Source organism: Vanacampus margaritifer, chromosome 2 (assembly GCF_051991255.1).
Source record: "Vanacampus margaritifer isolate UIUO_Vmar chromosome 2, RoL_Vmar_1.0, whole genome shotgun sequence".
NCBI lineage: Eukaryota > Metazoa > Chordata > Actinopteri > Syngnathiformes > Syngnathidae > Vanacampus > Vanacampus margaritifer.
Genome location: NC_135433.1, coordinates 25,363,604 through 25,386,103, shown reverse-complemented (window position 1 = coordinate 25,386,103; position 22,500 = coordinate 25,363,604). Strand labels below are relative to the sequence as shown.

The 22,500-nt window shown below is 40.8% G+C and overlaps 1 protein-coding gene across 4 annotated transcripts in view; it reads right to left on the bottom strand.

Annotated features, from left to right (window-relative positions):
- LOC144042917 (RNA binding protein fox-1 homolog 3-like) overlaps positions 1-22,500 on the bottom strand; it is a 396,743-nt gene that overhangs the window by 348,815 nt on the left and 25,428 nt on the right. For 3 of the 4 annotated variants that reach the window (XM_077556009.1, XM_077556008.1, XM_077556007.1), the window contains exon 2: positions 19,719-19,786. In XM_077556009.1, the coding sequence (XP_077412135.1) occupies positions 19,719-19,786 (68 nt within the window). Of the gene's footprint in view, positions 1-3,025; positions 3,268-19,718; positions 19,787-22,500 lie in introns of those variants that run through there. The other variant, XM_077556006.1, reaches the window with a different exon arrangement.

Sequence of the window (22,500 nt, the reverse complement as noted above, 5' to 3'; positions counted from 1 at the left end):
CATTGCGGTTCACATGAAGATTTTCATACGTGTTGTGTTCAACAATGCAAGATTTTATGAACAACTCCGAACAATAACCCTCCCAGTCTTATCAGTAACACTAGCAACATCTGTGTAATGGGGTAGATGCCACGGACTTCCGACTTCCGGGTTTTACACATCAGCGCCGTTTCCGGCCACTGCTGGCCGCGTTCAAACACTCGCACCCCCACCCATCTCGGCTATCTGAAATGTTTCAGACACTGAGACAGACACTACACACTCGCAGCCTTGCATCAGTTGATGGGAACGCGCAACCGAGGGGCACAAGCGCAAGTACTGGGACGCGGCCCACATGTCGCAAACCAGAAACGGAAACAAAGTTGATGGGTGAAAACCCGGAAGTCGGATGTCCCGCCTCCTGCGTGGCAGATAGTCCATACATCCTGTCAAAAGTCAGACCTTCAAAATAAAAGCATTCAGAACAATAACGATTTCACCACATTTCTTCACACGGTGCTTTATTTAACAGTCACATTCAACAAACAAGCACAAAATAATTTAAGCTTGACTGCTAAATAGGCCTCTATGTGGCCAAAAATAGTGTGCTGTAACTCATATTGTACTGGATTGCTTTGATTTTGAAGGTCTGTTCTCCTATAAATGTTCCATTTTACACAATCTATAATTTTCAGACATTAGTTTTTAAAATTACACCTAAAAAATATTGAAATTATTTATATATTGTTCTTTTCTCTTTCTTTTTTTTTTGCTGTTCATAAGATAACACCATTATGAATCCACCCTGAGGGAAATTGTTCATAATTAGCACAATGGTGTATTGGAAGATATATTAAATTATACCTCTTGGAGCAAAGAAGTCAATAGATAATTTCCTGTGTGCAGTTATCCTTATTATTAGTCACAAGTAATCATAATTCCAATTTTCGACAAAGACACTTTTAAGAGAAACTTAAATAAATGTGTCAGATCAATAATGCCTTACGCTTTGGGGATACACTGTGTAATTGAAAAAGTAATTATAATGACATAACCTATTTAACTTGTGAAATATTGAACTAACTTGCAGTGGTGTCCACACGCTGTCATGGAAACAAAGATTATTAGCATTAATGCTGCCGAGTTGGTACAGACTTTTTGTCATGATGTCATATAGCACAATATTGCTGTGCAAAAATTCTAATATGTAAACATACATACAATTATATTATAATAATAATAATAAATAATTAATAATATTATTATTATTAATAATAATAACAGCAAAATGCTCGCAAGAACTAAACAGAATTAATGTCATGGAAGCAAAATAAAAGCAAGCAAACACATTCGCAAAAACGAGTGGCCGGGTTGCCATGGTAACAGCGGCAATGATCAGAAGAATCGGCAACCGCTTCCTGCATCATAAGGAGTCCGCGATTGATCATTGGTGGCGTCACGCGACCACAGCCGACGTCTCATTTGCATGCAGCAACTCAGCTCATTTAGGAAAATAAAGCAGCGGTGGTGGCGCATATTTTTGCCTTTACCGCCGCCTTCATCATTCATGCTGTTTACGGCATAAATATTTTAGTGGGGTGCGGTGACCCGCCGCGCACTAAATGGCTATTAATAATCATAAAGAACGAGGAAGCACCCTGGCTGTGATTAATTGCGGGCGTTTTGCATGAAGTTTTTGTTTTCGGCGCTGAACTTGGAAGTGTCCGAGTCATGCGTGCCAGGCAACAAAACACGACGTAACACAAGAAGTTCTTTCTCATAAAACATTGGAGCTGTATGTGACTATCATTCACTGTAACTTCAGAGTCTCATTAAAAATAATCCCAATCCTATCGCTGTCAGGTACTGGATAGTCCCAGCATGACACCCAAGAAGTTTCACAAATATCTAGTGTACTGTACCAGACAAAAACACTTCTGTGACCGTTATTAAGATTTCAAACCATTCCACGTTATCGCTCAATTATTCAACTTCAGCCTGGCACTAAAATAATTAATCTTAATCGATCTTAATTGATAACAGATCTTAAAATGGATGTTTCATACAAATCTGATGTACAATATCAGAACCAAAGCGTTTTATAACTCTCAATGTCTCATTACATCTGATTTCAAGGTTATATTAAAAAATAACTCACACCATCACTTAAACATTCCACTTCTGCTAGGTACTACACCATCCCAGGATGCCACTCCGGAAGTTTCAAAGAGATCCAATTTAGCATATCAGATTAAAAGTCCTTGTGTGACTGTCCATTCCCCTGACCATTACATTTACGTCAGGTACTGGACTATCCCATGATGATCCTCGGGAAGTTTCATGATAGAAGCATTTTGAAAATTGCATATTTCTGCTGTCAGATGGAAAATTGTTATCTAACATCTAAATAGGATCAATTTCATATATATATATATATATATATATATATATATATATATATATATATATATATATATATATATATATATATATTTATTTATTTATTTTATTTTTTTTACAATTTATTGGTCTGTTGCCATGTTGCCTGTGTTGTTTTTTTACGCTTTATAGACTAATTGAAAGTGTTGAAAATAGCTTGAGAGCAAAACTAGTAACTCTCCTGTACACTTAACTGTCTGAGAAGTGTGATAAAATTCTGCCTCTTTCCCTCACGTTGCGGGCACCATTATGTTGCCTCAAGAAAGTTGCAATATTTTTTTGAGACAATAATTAGTGAAAATAGGTAAGCTACGAAGGTATGTCAAATACTAGGATGCCAGCCAGGAAGTTTCCCAACGTCCGACGTACTTTGCTTATCCAATCAAAATGATTTCTGTGACTGTTATTAGCTTCTGTAAATTACCATCCTAGGGTGCCACCCAGGGATTTTTCTTCTTTAAATATAAGACGGTGATTTCAGAGACAAAATGCGAGCAAAGACAAGAAGCTCCTGGCATGAAGGAGTGCATATGCTCACTGCTGCGACCATCCAAAAATGAAAGGAAGTGAAAAAAGACACTTTTCTGAAAATGGGAACCATCCCTACCGTGTTCTTTTTCTTCTTCATTTTTGAAAAGCTGAGTAAATGCTGCTGTTTCATATCCTCCAATGGCGAGAAAACCATCAGGAAGGAGCGGAAAAAAGACCGGCTGTCGCCGCCTGTTGTTCACCCGCCTTGCCAAGCGCACCTTCGACACGCCAGGCACCATGCGGGTGAGCACGCCGGCCGGAAAAGACGGCGTTCTTGGATGAGTTGGGACCAGCCGGAGCCATGGTGGTGCCGGTGCCAGGAGGGCAGCAGACCTCGGGGGCGGAGGGAAGGACCGGCAGTGGTGACCGGTCCTTCCCTGCCCAGCTGGACAACGGCCCATATGTGACAAGATTTCAATAAGCTGCTTGCCCTCAATTACAGGGACTGATGATCAGGCAAGAGGGAGGCAAGAAACACCATGAATGGTCACCAGTAAATCACATGGGCACATATGGAGAGACGAGTATTCAGAGCTTCTTTTTATTTTTTTGACACTGGAAAAACTGGTGCATTTTCATATTTGTGATGGTACAAACCTCAAGCATTTTTGAGAATTTGGCAGGCCAGGATGTGCCATGCAAGTCGTTCTTGTAGACCGAGAATTTTTTTTATCTACATGCCGCTGGCACACCTAATCCACCACTAATCTTCAGACCATCAAAAAGCAGGTCTAAATTGTGGCACAGGTGGTGTAATGCAGAGCTATGAGGCCTTTTATTGTGGATGTCATCATATTTCATTCATAAACAGGGTGCATTGAACCCTCTGAATCATTGTAGAATTCACTTCATTGAACGCACCGCACCGTCTATCAAAATACCAAAATAAAGAAAACTCCATCCAACAGTTAGACTGCGCTGTGCAGCGGGCTGGCGCTGGGCACAAAAATATTAATACATGTATTTATCCATTCCAGGTTTTGGTTGAGTGGGGGACTAGGTGAGGTGGGTCTATACTCTGGACTGGCCGCAAGTCATTCATACTCACATAAAAAGATTATTTAGTCCTCATACAGTAAGCATGTGAGCTGGAGACGAGCCCAAGCTGGTCTTTGGTGAAAGAAGTGGGTTACACTGTGGGCTGGTCGTCAGCCAATCACAAGGCCCAGGTAGACAAACAACCACCTCAGTACAATTTAGACTCAAATCCACTAAAGCTGCGACATGCACTTTTGGTCATCAGGTTTCACTTGGGTTGGTCACCGTTATCGAGCGTGTCGCCTTTATGAACTTTGATGATGTACAAGTGTCGTAAACGCGGGCGATTAAATTAGAAACCGGATCAATACGAAGGGTCGCTTCAGGTTCAGCGGTGTGAAGAAATCTCTTTCCCGCTGTCACATTCACGTTGCAGTAAGCTGCTGTAGTCATTACTCACAACTTTTGAATAGCTGACCAAGTCTGTAGGAACTAATTTGTAACTTTTTTTGAATACGTGTTTGCTGTAGTGGCTAATGAAAAATAGTAGAAAATTGCTTTTGAGCAGTATTGCATTGACCATTGAGCATTGACCCGCCAACAACTCAACCAGGCAAAAAGTCGTTGCGTTTATGGCAGCGTCAAAGGTCTGCGAGTGACTATACGTGATACCTGTATCTGTTGATGAAAGTGTGGCATGGCAGCCGCGCCGGCGTGGGCGTACGGTAATTAGTATAAGGGAGAAGGGAGACGCGGTGGCCAACTGCTGTCTGGACATTTTACCAAGCAGGTGTGCACGGCTCCTTTACATGTGCCTTTGTTTGTTTGCGAAACGGTGTCGGGAGCAGGTGGGATGCAGCGCCGGCATGCTTGCCAAGTCAAATGTCGTTTACGAGCGCATCTGCAGCGCCAATCTTCATATTCAAATGTCTCGTGACGTCGGAAGACGCTTTGCCGAAGACAGCTGCACGTTTTTATGCTTTGTTTTTGTTATAAGGTAAATGAGTGCAGCCACCCAAAGTGTATCAGCTCCTTTCACATTGCTTTTGTCCCTGTGATGCTTGGCCTGTGTGCAAGGCACTGTAATGGGACATATATTGCTTAATTGATTTCAGTGTGTTTTAGGACCTTCAGTAGTAGGCTTTACTTGATCAGGATTTTTGGGGCCGATCACAGTTTTCTATTGGCTGCTGCTGGATTACGTCCAAAGACACAACAACCAGAGGTGGGTAGGGTAGCCAAAAAAATTACTTAAGTAAGAGTAGCGTTACTTCAGAATAATATTACTCAAGTAAAAGTAAAAAGTAGTCATAAAAAAATCACTAAAGTGCAAGTAAAAAAGTTTTGCTGAACTCAAGTACTGAGTAACTGCTTGAACATAAAGTATGATTTATTTTTAAAAACACAGTCATAAGAAAGAAAGAAACTAAATTATGTGCAAATTCTGGCATCTTCAAATCATTAAAAAAAATTTTTTTTTTAAAAAGCTCGAACAGCAATGGAAGCAGACACATTAACCCAAGCATGCACAATCAATTCACAAGTTGTGGCCTCACTCGCTCTGCACTGCCTCCCAGTCTAACCACCATTGGTGGCAGTTTCTTAAACTCTTTTGGAATCTCATCATGCCTGCCAGTCTTCAACCAGGGCCGCATTCCTGTATATACAGTAAGCAATGTATCCGTGGATATGCTCCCACACAGTCAGTCAAGCAGAGCAGAGCGCTTACCGAAGTTGCATAACAACATTTACAGATTTTGGAACTCGGTGCACACAAAAGGCACATCTCATTATTAGACGCACTGTCGATTTAAAAAAAAAAAACTGAAAACTTTTAAGTGCGCCATGCCGTAAAAATATGGTAAATCGAATGTATGAAATGGGGGTAACAACTCTAGTGTAGCCCAATATAGCAGAGTAAGAGAAGTGTTACTTCTTCACACATCTACTCAAGTAAAAGTAAAAAGTATTTGTATTTATAGAGTGGTAAAACTACTCTTAGAAGTACTTTTTTTTTTTCTTCAAAAAGTTACTCACGTAAATGTAACGGAGTAAATGTAACTCTACTAACCCACCTCTGACAACAACTAACATTATAGTGGTAACACAGAACAGTGGACCTTTCTTAGTCTGTCCTAAAATAGTGGTGACGAAGTGACGACGGAAGTGTGGGTAAAATAAAAACAGTGGACCTACGATTACAGGTTGGTTCAGCTTGGAAAAAACTGGCGGAATTACAGAAGGGAACCCAGTGCACCAACGAATGACGAATGCCAGACCAGAAGAATATGTAAAATGCCCACCTCTAATAGTTTGGTTTGGTTTATTGAATATATTGAACATATGAATGAAATACAAAATATAAAATAAAAGTGAAAGGGAAAGAAAGAAAGAAAATTAAAGTTAAAAAGGAGAAGAATCATTAGCAAAGTCAGAATTTACACAGTTTACATGTTCATGTTAAAAAAAATAAAAAATAAAAAAAAATAAAAAAAAGAGTAGGAAGAAGTTGAAAACGTATCTAGTCCTTATTAGTACTTATTTTTTGTAAGTTTTGACTTATTTCATTATTGATACAATAATAGGTTAATATATTTCAATGAAAGAAAAAATGTATAAATAAACTTGTTCGTGTATACAACTGCACTTTGACATGTACGTACATTTGCCAATAGCATATGTACATGTAATTCATAGGCATACAGTATAATAATTCATTTCTGCAATTTTACCAGCTCTGATTTAAAAACATTTTTTAACTTTGCTTTTAAATATTTTTTTAAACTCAGCAAGTGACTTGCATCTTTTTAGGTCAGTACCAAAATGATTCCACAAATTAACACATCTTACCCACCTTTGCTTAATTATTGTTCTTGTTTTGATTTTTTTGTAGACACTTGTACCCCTTATCTCATAAGGACTCTCTCTAATTTCAAATAGCTTCTGAGAGCTTTCTGAAAAATCTGGCAGAGTAGATTGTTGTATGCTTTGTACATTATTTGTGCTAATTTAAACTCAACTAAGTTGTAAAATTGAATTGTATTTAATTTAATAGTTGGCGACGGTGGATGTTTATTGCGGTGTGTTTTTCCATCATTTTAACGGCGTGATGTGCCGACGGTCAGGTCGACGCCACAGGCTGTAGGCGTGGGTCATATTTGCCTGACATTTGGATTGGTGTATCGAAGCCTAAAGACACAGGCAATTAAACATCAATTTTACAGGTAACCTCTCTTATTCCGAAACTGTGTGAAAGTCTGTGTTAAAGAGGCTTTCCAGGAACGAGCTAATCGGCAGTGTCGCAGGCTTTGCTTGAGCGTGAGGAGATAATTAGCCAGGCCGGCCACATGGAGGCAAGCCTAATGACTTCCGATAAGAGCTCCTCACTGTGAGGACGACCATCAGATGGAAAAAACACACAGATTAGCAAACACCCCAGGGGCTACACTAGGACAATCAGTACAACGGCCCACCAGTAGTTGGCAGTGCACGGGCACATCAAAGAACAACCTAGAAACATGGAGAAAAACAATTTTTTTAATCACTGTCCACTGTAGTGAAATATGCTCAACTGACTCGCGCTCGTAGAAATAAATAGCTACAGAATAGATGCCCACTATAGTGACTAGAGCATATGTAAACAGCTGCCAAGCTGTGGTTGATACTGAATGAGGAACAGGCAAAACAAGCCTTTCCTCCTCCCTTCTCAGGATGAATGATAGTCGTTCCCCCCGCTAGAGGCGATCGGGTATTAGCATTAGCCCCTCCCTCCGGAGGCATGAAGCTAATACCGACGTTCATTAGCATGCACAGTCAACAACAACAACACGGCGCCGATATTTACAGTCGCACGCCGGGGGAGCGAATAAACGGTGTGATTAACAAGTTTTCCTGACGCCCGGCGCGCGCCGAACACCAGGCGTCACCTCGCCGACTTAATGGCTCTTAATGGCTTCTTAACGACTTCTTAACGACTTCATCAGGAAGATCCTGCAAAAGCACATTCTAACACGTGGGGGTTGCACCCCCTCCATTGGGAGGGAGCGTCACATTGCAAAATATATGCTCACCTGACACAGAAATCCATGGAAAAAGCATGGATGTTGGCATGGATGGCAGCTGTGAAAAAGGGGATATACGAGTCCCCACTATGTCATAGTTTATCATTTGCACACTTGCTGTGCAGCAGATTTTCAACTGATCATATTTTGTGTTGTGTCGTGCTGTTTGTGAATTTGCTCACCTTCAGTGTAACAGCGCCTTGACAGTAACCTGACTTAAAAGTTTTTGTTAAGATATGAGCTGCCATTCAGATGTTTTTTTCCTTTGATTTGCAAAAAAAAAAAAAACCTTGACATTAAGTATGGTTGTACATGATGGCTGCAGTAAGATCAATCAACTAACAGCACAATAAAAAAAAGTTTATTGTCAAACTAAATATTAAAGAGAATACACGCTGTGTATTTACGACAGCCACAGAGCCTTTACGAGCTTGATGCTAATACATAATGGGAACTTTAGTAAACATGCTAATGAATAGCATCTAGATGGCAGTGGTATTACCCACATAGTTGACCAAATTTTCAAGCAACAAATGCGGATTATAAAACAATACTCACAGGCAAATATTCTTCATCCTCTGTGAAGAATGACTGAATCATTCTACTAGACAAGTGTCATTTGAGTCCACAATGTTTGAAGTATTTAGGGCACAAAAAAATTGTCAAAGTGTGTTTCTAGAGCGTAAAGGTTTTAATTTCAGTATATTCAGAGTAAATACAAAAACAAATTAAGAGTGACATACTATTTTTAATCTTTTCATGAGTAGGCCTTCATGGCCATTTTCACATCTGCGTATTGACAAACATAATATTTGCATCCAAAATATCACCAAATACATTCGATTTGTATCAAACATTTATTATTTCCACAAGTATAAGTGTGTCACTGATTCTATAAAATATATTTATCAAAAATAAAAATGTTGATCCTTTCTTAGGTCTTCTGACAACTTCACGACCCTGGCGGGACTCTGAAGTATCCAGTAGAGGTGAAGGGTATTGGATTTATAATGGGTTTCAGGTGAATTAAAGAGCACAAACACGCACGCACACATGCACAAGAAAAAAAGAAAGAAAGAGCGATGATGATGACATGTTGACTCGGAGAGGCTATCCAATGAATAATTGAGCTCTCAGAAAACAAAAATAAATAAACAAAAATTTTATTTTTAGTAAAAAATATTATTTCCCTCAGTTTATCTTACCACGCCCCGTCACATTTACAAGTTTTGTCTATAAATTACTGAGTGTTGCTTTAAGTGACATAACAAAGAGAAAGTGACATCATTTGAACCTCTGGAGCAGCCAGCAAGAAAGAAGGCAAGTCCTAACATTCTTTGTCCATTCTTTTTTTGTTTTCTTTTCATGTTAGATGAGGTCCATTACACTCAACCCAACCACCCTATCACAAAATATTTATAAGGAAATGTGTTTTTTAATCTTGTTTATTTTTACAACTTTAATATAAAGAAAATATTTGTATTATTAAATGTTTCACTTTTTGAGAAGTTAAATTGATGCCTGTTAAGATGTTCTTGAAGATAATTAAATGCTTATCAATTTTTTGAATGTTTCATATTTCATGTTGTTGACATATTAAATGTTCAGTATTTGTTTTTTACAAGCACATTATTATACATGCACTTTTCTAGCAAAGTGTTGTATTAAAACCTAATTTTTGATATTATTATTATTTTCTGATATTGTATCATTGTTATCAACATCATGCTTACATTTTCATATTGAGAATTAACAAAAGTGTTGAATATCAAATGAATGCTAAAACCAACAGATCATATTATTAATAAAGATTTTATGCCTGAGGTAAGAAAATATGTTTTTGGGTGGATTGACATGTATTTCATATTGTGGATTCTGAAAAAAGGAGTTTGCTCTGCATGAACATTTTACAAATTGCAAGGTGTAAATGTCACCTGTTTCGGAGAGTGACTTGACTAATATTGCTGAGACCATTTCTGTAAAATATGTCTATAGTATACTGCCCCCGGTGGTCAAGACATGAACACCAGAAAGAGCAGCTCAGTGTCCATTGAATTGAAGCATGATAAATGGCTTGATTCTATACAGTAACTTTAAAAGGCTGTTCAGTGTAGTGACTGATGGACAACTTTTTGAACAGATAATCACTGTAGTGACTGATGGAGAAGATCTTTTGAGTAGCTACGCACTATGAAACACATGCTGTGTGTGAAAGGCTGCCCTGCAACGACACATTCTGACATGCGGGGGCCGCCCCACTCGAGGGGGTCGCCGTCACGCTGCAGAAATCAGCTCGTCTGACATGGAAATCCACGGCGGGAGTACAGAAAAAACCCAGCCGGAGCAGTAAAAATGTGGAGCGGTGGCAGTCGACGTTGGGCCAACATGGCGGCGTCACGCTCCTGTGGGAACATCGGAGTGACACGGTGGTGGCGTTGCGTAACCGGAATGAGCAAGCGAGCTTGGAGGAAAACCCACTCGGAGCTGACGCAAGCGGGGAAGCACGGCGAGTTCAGCGGCTCATTACAGACGTTTCCACACGCAGCAAACAGAGCGGAACCTTCCGGGTCATCCGCATGTCACCAACGGTGTCAGCCGGTCACAAACAATCTCGAGTCTGCGCCGTCCAAAAGCTCTTTTCATCCCGGCCTCGCTCGGATTAACACAAGGCGCTTTGAAGACATTTCTTAATTATTTGGATGAGCAAGTAAAAAAAAGTTGATTAGGCAGACAGACGAGCGATGGCGTCACTGGACTAAAAATAACAATTGTGAAGAGAAAATGGAGCAATGAGGAAGAGTTTGTTTATCAGCCTAGAGACACCACTGTGGATGGGGGTCTCTTTCAAGGTCTGTAAAAGAAGCCAGCAGGTCCACTGAGATTTACTGTAATGGAAAAAGGAAAATCTTTTACTCTAGCCCAGCGGTCTCCAACGGTCTTTTTTCCACCACGAGCTACTTTTAGAAAAGCAAAACAGAATCGAGCTACTCATATTTCACAACATTTATTTTTAAGCCAAATTTATATACATATATTTGACATTTTCTGTTAAATGCTTGTTTGTTGTTTTTACATTTATTTAATGGGTAAATAATAATAATGAAAAGACCTCAAAGTGCAACTTAATGTACATTCCCTTCTTTTAAACATGGAGAGTGAATTAGAAAGTAGCCTTGGTCCAGAATAAAGAAAGGAAGCCAGGTACCAGCTGTCAAACTCATTTATGTTACCAGCCAGGCACCCGTTACTATTGCTAACAGCTAGCTGCTAGCCACTAACGTCGGAGATTTGTGCCGTGCCATACAATGACGGCGTAATTAACTTGCAGTTTCTTACTGTCCTAAATAAGCGATTGACTATAAGTTCGGGATAGCGTTGTTTTGATGTTTGTCGCAACTATAGAAAGTTTTTCTTTTTGTAACACTCCCCTGCGTGCAAGGGGACGCAGCAGGATTTGCACAACAGATTAGTTTCACTGCGATGGCTCCTTCACGTGCAGACAATACACTTTCTTGCCGGCCTTTTTTCCGGGGAATAGCAAGTATATACTGCAGTGTGTGTTTGGCCATGTTGCCATCAAGTCTACTCTCAGGATCATGATACGGTGACGTTACGGTGGTGTTACGTCTGGCTTCCTCATGTCCTTCAGTTCCTATACCGGGTGGTTGATCCATCTTATCCGCTCCATTCATGGTGACATCGTAGTCCATAACCAGTGTCTTCTCCGTGATCAGACTGTACACACTCCTCCGATGAATATGCATTGGACTCGGGGCACTCTTCGTTGTCCGATTGAACGTCCGCCTGAGCAGAAGTGCTCGGTTGTGCTCCGCGTTTTCCGGCGTTAGGATCGCTAGCCGGTGAGGCTTTATGACGTGATCATAGCCGCCGCGTCAACGCTTCCAACTTCGGCGTCAACCTCGGAGTCATCATCATCATCATCGTCGTCATCAATGTGCTCTTTAGCACTGGTTGATGCTTCTCTTCTTTGAAAAAAAACGATCAAGCGTGAGCTGCTTGCAACCGGTCGCCATTATGGCTTCCTCAGCCATTGTCCCCTCAACACTCTAGCGACGCCTTACGTCTTCTACTGACGCCTACCCAATCTTGTCCAAAGAGAGTCATCACTGCCATCTAGGGGCCAAAAATAGGCATTATACTAACTAGATCTGCTTGATATTTTCAGCACAGCTGGCCAAGGCTTTCCTCCACCCGTTTCCCCCCAAAAAAACAAAAAAACTTGGTGAACGTCTTTTAACGTCTTTGGCGCTCCTCAGTAGGATTACTAAACGTTATTTAATGTTTTTGGCAGTCAAAGAGTTAACTATCTGTCCGCAAGATACTCAAACTACGTTGCGAGCTACCCTTTGGAGAAGCCTGCTCTAGCCCTACACCTAACTGTATTCATAATAACCCAAACCCCAACCTTCACCCTAACCCCTCTAACCCTATTTTCCAACCCGCAATTTTAACCCAAATCCCACTCATCATTAATTTAACCCTGGCCCCACTCGAAAAAACAAACCAAACGCCCTTAACCCCAAACCCAACTGTAATCCCCTTAAAGTTACACCTAAATTGATTGTATAGCATGTAACAGGAAGCTTGCATTGTTTTTCTGCGGGTACATCAGCAAACGCAGAAACTCCAGATTCAAATTGTGTACCTTAAAACTATGAGGCAGACTTTCTAATCAGTCACCCACTTTACTATCTACAAAGAATCATCCCTCCCTTTTCGATAGTGCTTGTTATCATTAGGGATAGAGTGACTGGAAGCCTCTCTCAACTGACCTTGGGGTACACCCTGGACTGGTCGCCCAGCAAATCCAAGGGCACATAGAGACACACAAACACACACACAAAAAAAACATTCACACTTACATCTATAGATTGTGAATCGTCAATAAAGTATGTTTTTAGAAAGGAAGACACAAACTCAATACAGGAAGGCGGAAGCTGAGTTTTGAACCCAGAATCTTAGCGTCGTGAGCCAGATTTACTAAGCATTAACACATTGCGCTGCCTTAGAAAGAAAACAAACAAAAACAACAAAGCAATTTTGGCTGTAGATGATGTCAAAAGTTTGCAGGAAAAGATATTGGGGATATGATTGATGGCCAAAATGTAAAAATAAATAAATACAACTGCAAATAAAACCAGATTCAGGGACAACAGATTGTGTCTGTAACTGTGCCACAATTGCTGCAGTCCCGACTTTCCTTGAAGTGCAAATGAAATCTCCCCGAGCGGGACAATTATGGGATTTGTGACCCAAACACTTGTGCTAAATTTAGCTCCCCCGGGCGGCCGTGTTTGACTTGCTATGTTGCGGACGGCTTTGCTTTGCTTTGCTTGGCTTTGTGTGTGTCGGTCGTGTGTGCTTACATAACGGCGAGGCTTCCAGGCTTCCGCTGAGAGCGTGGGCTTGCGGGAAAAAGTGCCGGTGGGAGAGAACGGAAGAACTACAGAGGACGAAAAAGCGACACCCCCACTCACAACCTCCCCACAATGCCGCCCCCCTGCTCATTAGCTTAAGCGTGGTGTGCATCCTGCATGATAACATTTGAAGTTAAAAAAAAAGAGAAGCAAAGCTCCGCTCTTACTTTCCCACCATCTGTTCCACTTGGAGAGGAGCTTGCCATTTCAACTACCATTCCCCCCACCCCCCACCCCCTCCCGCCTCCTCATTCCAGAGTGCACCTTCTTCTCTTGGATGCGGGTGCTTAGCATATCTAAATCCGGTGTGCCAAACACAATGTGACACACCACAATTTCAGGTCAGCGTAGATAGAAGAAGAAAAAAAGTGTGTGTGTGTGGGGGGGGGGGGGGATTACGACAATCATTGTCGCCGCGCCGTGGCGGTAATCATTTCCATGCAGGAACGCCAACGGGACGTGCTTGTGCGACTTGACCGCCATCATTATCTCGTCTCTGGCTAAACAATGCAGAGTACAGAAAGATATACCAGCCTGAATATAATTGGAAGAAATAAATCTGAGATGGACAAAATCACCTTTATTGACGCTGACAAAGATGCGGTGTCTCGACAAAACAGCATAACTGTCAGAGTAGCATCCCTTGCACTTCTGTGCATGTGCTGTAGGGAACAGGCCATGTGCGATAAGAACAGATTGGGTGTTAGGTTGAGTTTAGGGGTATGCTGATCTGACAGAACAGCGGCAGACGTCAACTGCCAACAGTAGAAAACAGGCTGAGGTTTACTGACTGAGGGCCACTGATGGTTTGTGTGATATGAGACCACTTCAAACAATGTTGGAATTTTGGGGGAAACCCTAAAACTGAACCCTAACCCATTAACCCTAATCACATTCCAAAGCCAATCAACCCCAACCTCTTCACAATAATCCAAACACCCTCTAACAATTCCATGTAAACATCCTCTGATGAAGCATTAGGTTATTTTTTAAATAAACTAACCATTTACTTCCTAATCCCAACCCAGAGTCCACTCCCCCCGAAACCTAACTCCTACCTGCAAAAGTTTCGGATTTTGGTATATGATTTATAGTCTGAGGGGAAAAAAACATGGTTTTACGGTTATTCTTACAAACATTACAAAAAAATTACATCAGTATTCTTTGAAAATGTTTATTTTTAACAATAAATAACTGAAAATAAATAAAAACTGACTGCCTTTTAAAACAAATAAAGCACCCAAATAAGTAAAAAAAGAAATATAGTTTCAAAACTTGAAAAGCTCAAATTGGCTTTAACTTTAGGTTTATTATAACAAAGTGAAAATATGAATAATAAAATATAATGCATAACAAGTGGATGGTACGTACCCTCTTTTTCCTTCATTTTAAAAGAAAAATCATCATTTTCCATTTCAGTCATACTTACAGGTGAAATGTTCATCCACAGCCTTTAAATTGGCGATTTGTGCAGTTTACCACTACACATTTAGGCATTTTGCAGCCAAATGTATATGCCAAGATACGTTTCTAGGGAATATGGGAGTCCCAAGATGGCGGCTTACTTCAAACGTCTCGGCCTATGGCCTATCCAGTAAGGATGAGCACTGTGTTGTTGTGCGCCCACTAAATGTGCCGTGTGGAAACAGAAGAGCTATGAACTATGCCACATGGCACCTTTTGCGCCGCACACAAGTTTAAACTGACGGACTGTTTTGAGCGGAAATAACCAGAGTTGTTGAACGGCTGTGGTTATGTAATTCTGATATTTAAAAACTACGGTTAATCGTAAAACCGGTTAGAAGCTGCACCCCTACTCCAAACCATAATGCCCTAAACACCCAAAACATAAACCCTACCCGTCGACCTTAATACTAACCTAACTCCCTACTGGGACATTCATATATCAACCGTACTATTTTCCAAAGAGACATATTTCCTTCCAAAGCTGGCGTCCTTACAAACTGAGCTACTTTAACTCTCCACATTGTTGTTTACTGCCGACCCTCTAGCTCCCCCATCGGGGGCGGCCCAGCTGACCCATGTGTGCGCAACCAGCGAGCGTCACAAATGGAAGTGTCTCCCGGAGTCATTATTTATGCGGAAACGCCCTTGGGGAGTCTTTGCACTTGTTTGCAGAGTCTGCGAGTAAATGAGCCGCTTGCTTCCAATTTGTCCTGGACCAGCAAGCCACCCTGCCACCTTGGGCACGTGCGTTGATGTTTGTGTGTCTGCGCATGTGTATGGGTGTAAATGTGTTTATCGGACTGCCGGGAACCGACCCGGAACTGCAGACACTGAGGTCTTCAGGGTGCTTGGAGACCGAGACACAACATTGACGTCGAGGACAAAGATACCAAGCAACTTCATGACGGAGGACAAATAGCACCGACATCTACAGGAAAAAAAAGCTTACTATGCATTTACACTTAAGAAATGTTTTCCATGAACTTTTGAAGGACCACGGGGCGTTTGAAAGGCAGGAACTAGTGTGCAATGGTCGTTAGTAGTAGTAATTCATCAGGAAACAGTACTGATGAATTACTAGAAACAATGGAAATTGGTGTGGCAATGGATTAGTTGCAGGAACTTCAATTAACAAGAACTAATATTTCCTGGAACTGTAGCTGGGATTGCACCTTTACAATTTCAAAAAGTCACTTTGCTGGACTATAACCCTTAGACTATCCGCATAACTCCAACAGCAAACATGCAGAATCTCTTGACCCTAACCCCCCAAAAATGTTAGACACCTAATAAAATGGCTTTAACTCTTTGACTGCCAGACGTTTTCAGAAACGGGATGTCGCCAGTGCCAGCCGATTTAAGCATTTTGACTGATCTTTCAAGGTCCACAGAAATGTTGTGTTTGGACTATGGAAACACACATACTACCAAATGAAAGATTGAACTCTCCTCTTTCATCAGAAAAAAAGTTTGTTTCTACCTTATTCCGTTCTTCAGTAATCAACAATAGAAAATGGTTAGTTTCACCGAAATGCTCTGTTTTGAAACAAAAAGCGGAGAAAAAGAGCTTTTGGTGAAACAATGTTATTTCATGCACTCTAGTGAATTCTACACTTCTTTTTGTCCATGAATAATGCCACAAACACCTTAATAGTGCTTTACTTCTGTAATACGTCTTTGAAAAAAAATGCTCGAGCGTGAGCTGCTTGCAAACCGGTCGCCATGTTCTCTTCTCTTCCCTTCCCCAGCTATTGTCCCCTCTAGCTCCGCCTCACGTCTTCTACTGACGCCTACCCAATCTTGTCAAAAGAGAGTCATCACTGCTCTCTAGGGGCCAAAAATAGTCATTAGGCTCCCTAGACCTGCTTGAAACTTTCACCACAGCTGGGCAAGGCTTTACTCCACCCGTTTAAAAAAAAAAAAATAAAATAAATGGGTGGACGTCTTTTAACGTCTTTGGCGCTCCTCCGTAGGTTTTTGCAGAACGTCATTTAACGTCTTTGGCAGTAAAAGAGTTAATGGACTCTAGCCTTAACTCCCCAAAGATTAAGAAATGGTCACAGGTTAAGATCCTGCAATTATAACTACAGAACAAAAAGTAACTGGAACTTCCACTGAAGTATATTTTATGCAAAGTAAAATTGTAAATGTTACTTCATTGGATCCTAGGTCCACCAGGGCCCATAGATATAGCACAAGGAACTACAGGTATCAAGACCTAAACTTCTTGAACTTTAGATGGAAATGTAGGTTTAGTTCATCTTCACCACAATATTAAAAAATAAAAAGTAGGGATGCACCGAAATGAAAATGGTTGGCCGAAACCGAAAACGAAAAATGCTTGGCCGAAAACCCGGAAAAAAATTATGACAATTTTTACTATCATTGCATTTAATATAATTAATCATAATTATAATATTATTATAAAATATTTATTTAGCACTGGCATTTTAACCAAGCACAATATAAATTGAAATGTGGCCACACCGCAGACATGTTGGCTAATGCTTCATTAAACACCAAACGAGGGTTGAGCATTTTCTGGCGGTGCGATTGCACTTCATAGTCAATGTAGTTTGTACAGGCAGGCATGGATGAGTGTGGCGGGACAAGGTGCGGCACACTTAAAATTGTCCCATTCACATATACACCAACATTTAAAAATAAATACATACATTTGTTCGCACCGGCTAATCGGCTTCGGGAAAGGACTGCAAAGTCACACACAGCGTCCTGTACAGGTCTGCCGCCACCCGGAGAGCGCGGTAAGTGTTTCCGTGTTTAAAACTGTTGATAGCAATAGTGCTAGCATTAGCTAAAGCATTTAGCACAGCCACCGGGATGCCAGTGAAAAAGTGGAAGCGTTCGAGGGGCTCTTAAAAAAAAAAAAAAGGGAAGCCGCTTCGGGAGAAAGAGTGTCTCACCTGTACTGCAGTACACGCCAGTTCTGTCTTTTTTCGACTCACTTAAATGTTGTACACCAAGCGATGCCCCTCTCCTCCGGTGTGCGCAATGACCGACCGGTGAAAAGCCAGCGGGAAAAAAAGGCGGACACTCACCCCCGCGTTCGCTGTTTAATTCAAACAGACGCTTGCTTGCAGTGTTTGTTTTTTTTTGCGAGCGTCACCGCAACCTATTTGGGCCGTATTCTTTCGGCTTTTATTTAATTTCGCCCGAAAATGGCTATTTTTTTTCGGTGGCCGAATATTCGGTGCATCACTAATAAAAAGTCTTTAATTGAGTTCTATGGCCCAAGACAAAACAACATGCTAACTAGTACCTGCAGCTATGGCAAAGAACCACAATACATTGTGGGATAATCCAGAAAACATCTACGCAGAACATGGCAACTGTGTGTGACATGTATTAGCATTAGCATTGTGTGCTGACTTTAGGTGTAAGACTTTTGTAGGGCAGGCGAGTGACAAGACAGGAAGAAAAAAAGAGAAGCCATGCGATTAGGATGGGGAAAAAAGTGACGGAAGCCTCTAACGAGCTCCCCCGCTAAAGCACTCCAACACCTCCGGGGCTTAATTGCCGGGAGGGAACATTATCCCGTCTGGCTCTGCGCTGGGATTGGCCGAGCATACCTGCCGGATGCGCTCCCTCGCTTTCCCTCCACATTGATCCGTGTAATCCCCTCAGGCCTGCCTCCTGCCGAGAACCCGGTCCTTCATCTTCTCTGGGAACGTCTCCCGCTCGTCAGGGGTGCACCCCACAAATCCTCCAACTCGAGACTCGGGTCCAATCAGAACAAGGCAGCGCCAGAGAGGGTTGAATGAAAAGATTTGATGCCCTACTTTCTGTAGGGGCTACCCCAGAGAAAACCTTTTGTTTTTCAAGCGCTGAGTCATCACATAACAAGAACAGTTTCCTCCTCAAGACACATTCAAGTCCTGAATGATGTCATGTTTTTTGTCTTAGGCATCTTCATCATTAACGTCATGATCAGTATGGTCATTACCGGCATCATCGTGATCGGCATCACCAAAATCTGGATTGCATTGTCATTAATGTCACAATCGTCATGAGTGTTATTGTCATGATCGGCATCATGATCATCCGTGTTCTCGCCATCGACATTATTGTTGTGGTCTTCAGTTCCATCGTTATCGCCATTGTTATCGTCATTGTGAATTTGCGATCATCATTTCCATAATAGTCCTCTTCGTTGTCACCTTCACCATCATCATTGGGACTGTCATCATTCTCATAGTGTTGTCATCATTGGCATAATCGTCATCATAATCAAAGTTATCTTCTCTATAATTGCCATAATCAACATAATTGTTGTGATCATTGCGGTCATTTTCATCGTTATCAAAATCGTCTTCAACTTTATTATCACCGTTGTTATCAATACTATCGTTGACATGTTTATTGTGATCATACTCATTGTCATCATTGATATAATAATAATGATAATAGTATAATCGTCATCTTTTCCTAATTGCCTGAATCACCATCAGAGTCATCGTCTCTGTCGTTTCCATTGTTATTTTCACAATATCACAATATCATCATAGTCAAAGGTTGCAATTGTCATCATCCTCATTGTCACTTGTCCCCATCATCATCCCCATTTTCATCATTGTCATCTACTTTTCTATAATCATCATTGTCGTTATCAACACCATAGTCATTATCTTCACCAGTGTTGATGTTGTGGTCATCGTTTACTGTTACTAGTGTGGTCATCACCATCATCTTGATCATTCTTGTCAACATGATCAAGAATACCAAGATCTTCATCATCTCTCTATCATTAATGTCACCAACGCCACCATCATCACTGCTTGTCCAACCACTTGATTTGACTTCCTACCTGTCTGAAGGTCCTCTGTTCAAAGGTGTGGGTCAGCAGAGGCAGCACGAAATCCAACGCCGATCTGTCTGTGAACCGCAAAGAGAAGACCAGATTAATTCACAAGAACTAGGAAAATGTACAGGGAAATCTCAAATTTCAAATTCTCAGCAACAATAGGATAAGATGTGGCATGGACTCCGTTCAAATTCAGTCATGTTCAGAACAACAGTAGTTTCTCAAAGTGGACTTGATGTAATCCATCGTGAGAACTTCAACAAAAACATCTTCAGTACTGATGTTTAACCTCAGTTATTTCAAGCACAAACAAATAATGATCAAAATCAAAAGTGTTCACAGCAATAGCAGCAGTGAGACAATTGGTAGAGCACCTGCCAATAATACACATTGTTTTTTACTTTTCATTTTATCTGATTATTTGCAAGCATTTAATACATACATGTAATAACATTTCAAAATCGATAGTTTTTCCTTCCCCGTATAATCATAATACTTATTTTCATTCAATATTCGTTGCTGTGAGGTTTTCTCAAGGTCACATTAGATCATTACAACCGTAGTTATTGCACTAAGAAACAACATGTACTCCACTTTAGCTTGTAAAGATGGTCAATAACCGCGTGTGTGTTTGTGCGAGAGACACAGAGGTTGAGTGCAAACATGGCGCACAGACGCCTCGTAAAACACATCCTGAGTGTGACTTAACGACCTTAACATGAGCAGGTACACGGGGAGAGGGCAGCGAGGCTACACACGCACCCACGTACATGCACACATAGCGGCAGACAAACCACTACAGAGAGCATGAGAATAAACAGGAAATGTATGTAAACGCTCAATTTACTGAGTGCTGCTGATGGACTGGAAACACACAACTGTACAGACGCGCGAATACACACACATGGCACATACAATTGTGAAGACAACGTGCACACAAACAGACATGTACAGTACACAAAAAAATGCACAAACATACACTTAAAATCAAAGGTGCAAGGTACTGACAGAAACACATATGAATGTAAACACACAGAAATGTAAAAACATACACGCATAGACACGTAGATACACACGCACACAAGACAACAGGGAATAAATTCAATGTAATGCATTCACCTCTTTTTTTCTTTTTTTTAGAAATGATCTAACCCTAACATGCTAACAATTGAAATGCTGATAAAAAAAACAGATAGTAATTGGAGGGAAAAACATAAAGAGGAATATTACCATGGGTTTGAACCGCTGGAATGCTAACACATAGCAGGATAACAAAGAGTAAAAAAAGCACTAAGTTAGATCGCTTTGGATTTGACAATTTGCCCTAAAGTGACGTATCATTTCAAACAAGACTAAAAAATGCTAACATGCTAACAGTTGATATACTGTAACTGACATTTGTAATTCTAATAAACAGCAAAACTCATGAGGAAAGCACTGGGGCAGACTGAAATGAATGTTATGTCTTGCAATAGTCATTTAAAATGAGACTTAAACACTAACATGATAACAGTTGGTATTCTAGCATATTGTTAACATTTGGTATGCTAACACAAAGCAAGATATCAAGCTGGGGACAAAATGCATTGATATAGATTGATAAATATTTTACATTTTGCCCTTTAGTCAAAAACTACTGTATTTGAAAATTAGAAATTCATTTGAATTTCAAATGGATCAAATGCTAACATGCTAACAGTTGGAATGCTAACATGGAGCAGATTGCTAAGGACTTTCCATGTTGTGTTCCATATGAGGACGAACGCTTGTCGACAGCTTGAGTAGCGCCAACATTAATGTCGGGAGTCGCATTTACTGCGTCTGCTACAGGCGGCGCAGATGCTCACGAACTTGCCGCCGGTGCCCGCCTGCCGTCTGCCAGCTGGCGCCGCCCCACCCTGCCACACACCGACGCCCACCGATCACCACCCGCTTCCACCTCCGCCATGTGGCATCATAACGACTTGTTTGTCCTCTTGTGACATCATCTCGTTCTAATTATAGTTTCACAATAATGCCCTGGATAAGAATCACAGTTGCCATTTTCTCACAGCCCTCAATCTCCTTATGAATAAAAAAACGAAAAAGGGGTAGGACTAGATTAGTTTTCAACTTCCTCCTAACCCCTTTTGAACATATAATCTCTTTTCTTTCTTCCTATTCTTATTTTTCTTTTTTTACTTCAGCTTGTATTTTAAACTTCTAATGTGTTTTCTTTATGTTTATATGTTCAATAAAAGCATAAACCATATATAAAAAAACCTGGTCTTCCACATTCTGAGAAGTAAATATAGGAGACTGTCAGTCTATGGTTAACATGTTTGCTCTGTGCAGATGTTGAATAATTAGACTCCACAGTATCCACTTTGCTGCAAAACTCATATTTTTTCACTACTCTTAGTCTCCTCATAAATAAAATGTGCTTTCACAAGCCAAGACGTACAGTGCTGCTCAAAAGTTTGTGAACCTCTCGAGCAATTTGGACTTTCGATTGTTTCAAACTGATTTTATTGTTGAATCTGAACCATTACATTTTATATGAAATAACAGGTGTAGATTTAGCATTCCAATGCATTGATCTAGTGTAGTCAAAACTAAATTAAAAAGAGTTTTTGGTTAATTCATGTAGGTGCAAAAGTAAGTGAACCCTAAACTGCATTGCTTAAAACAAGCAGTCAAGTAGGATCGGGTAGGACAAATTGGTAGCTAAACTAGCCACTGAAATGGACCAATGAAATGAGAGGTTTAGCGAAGAAATTGTGCATCACTGACTTAAACAGAGACA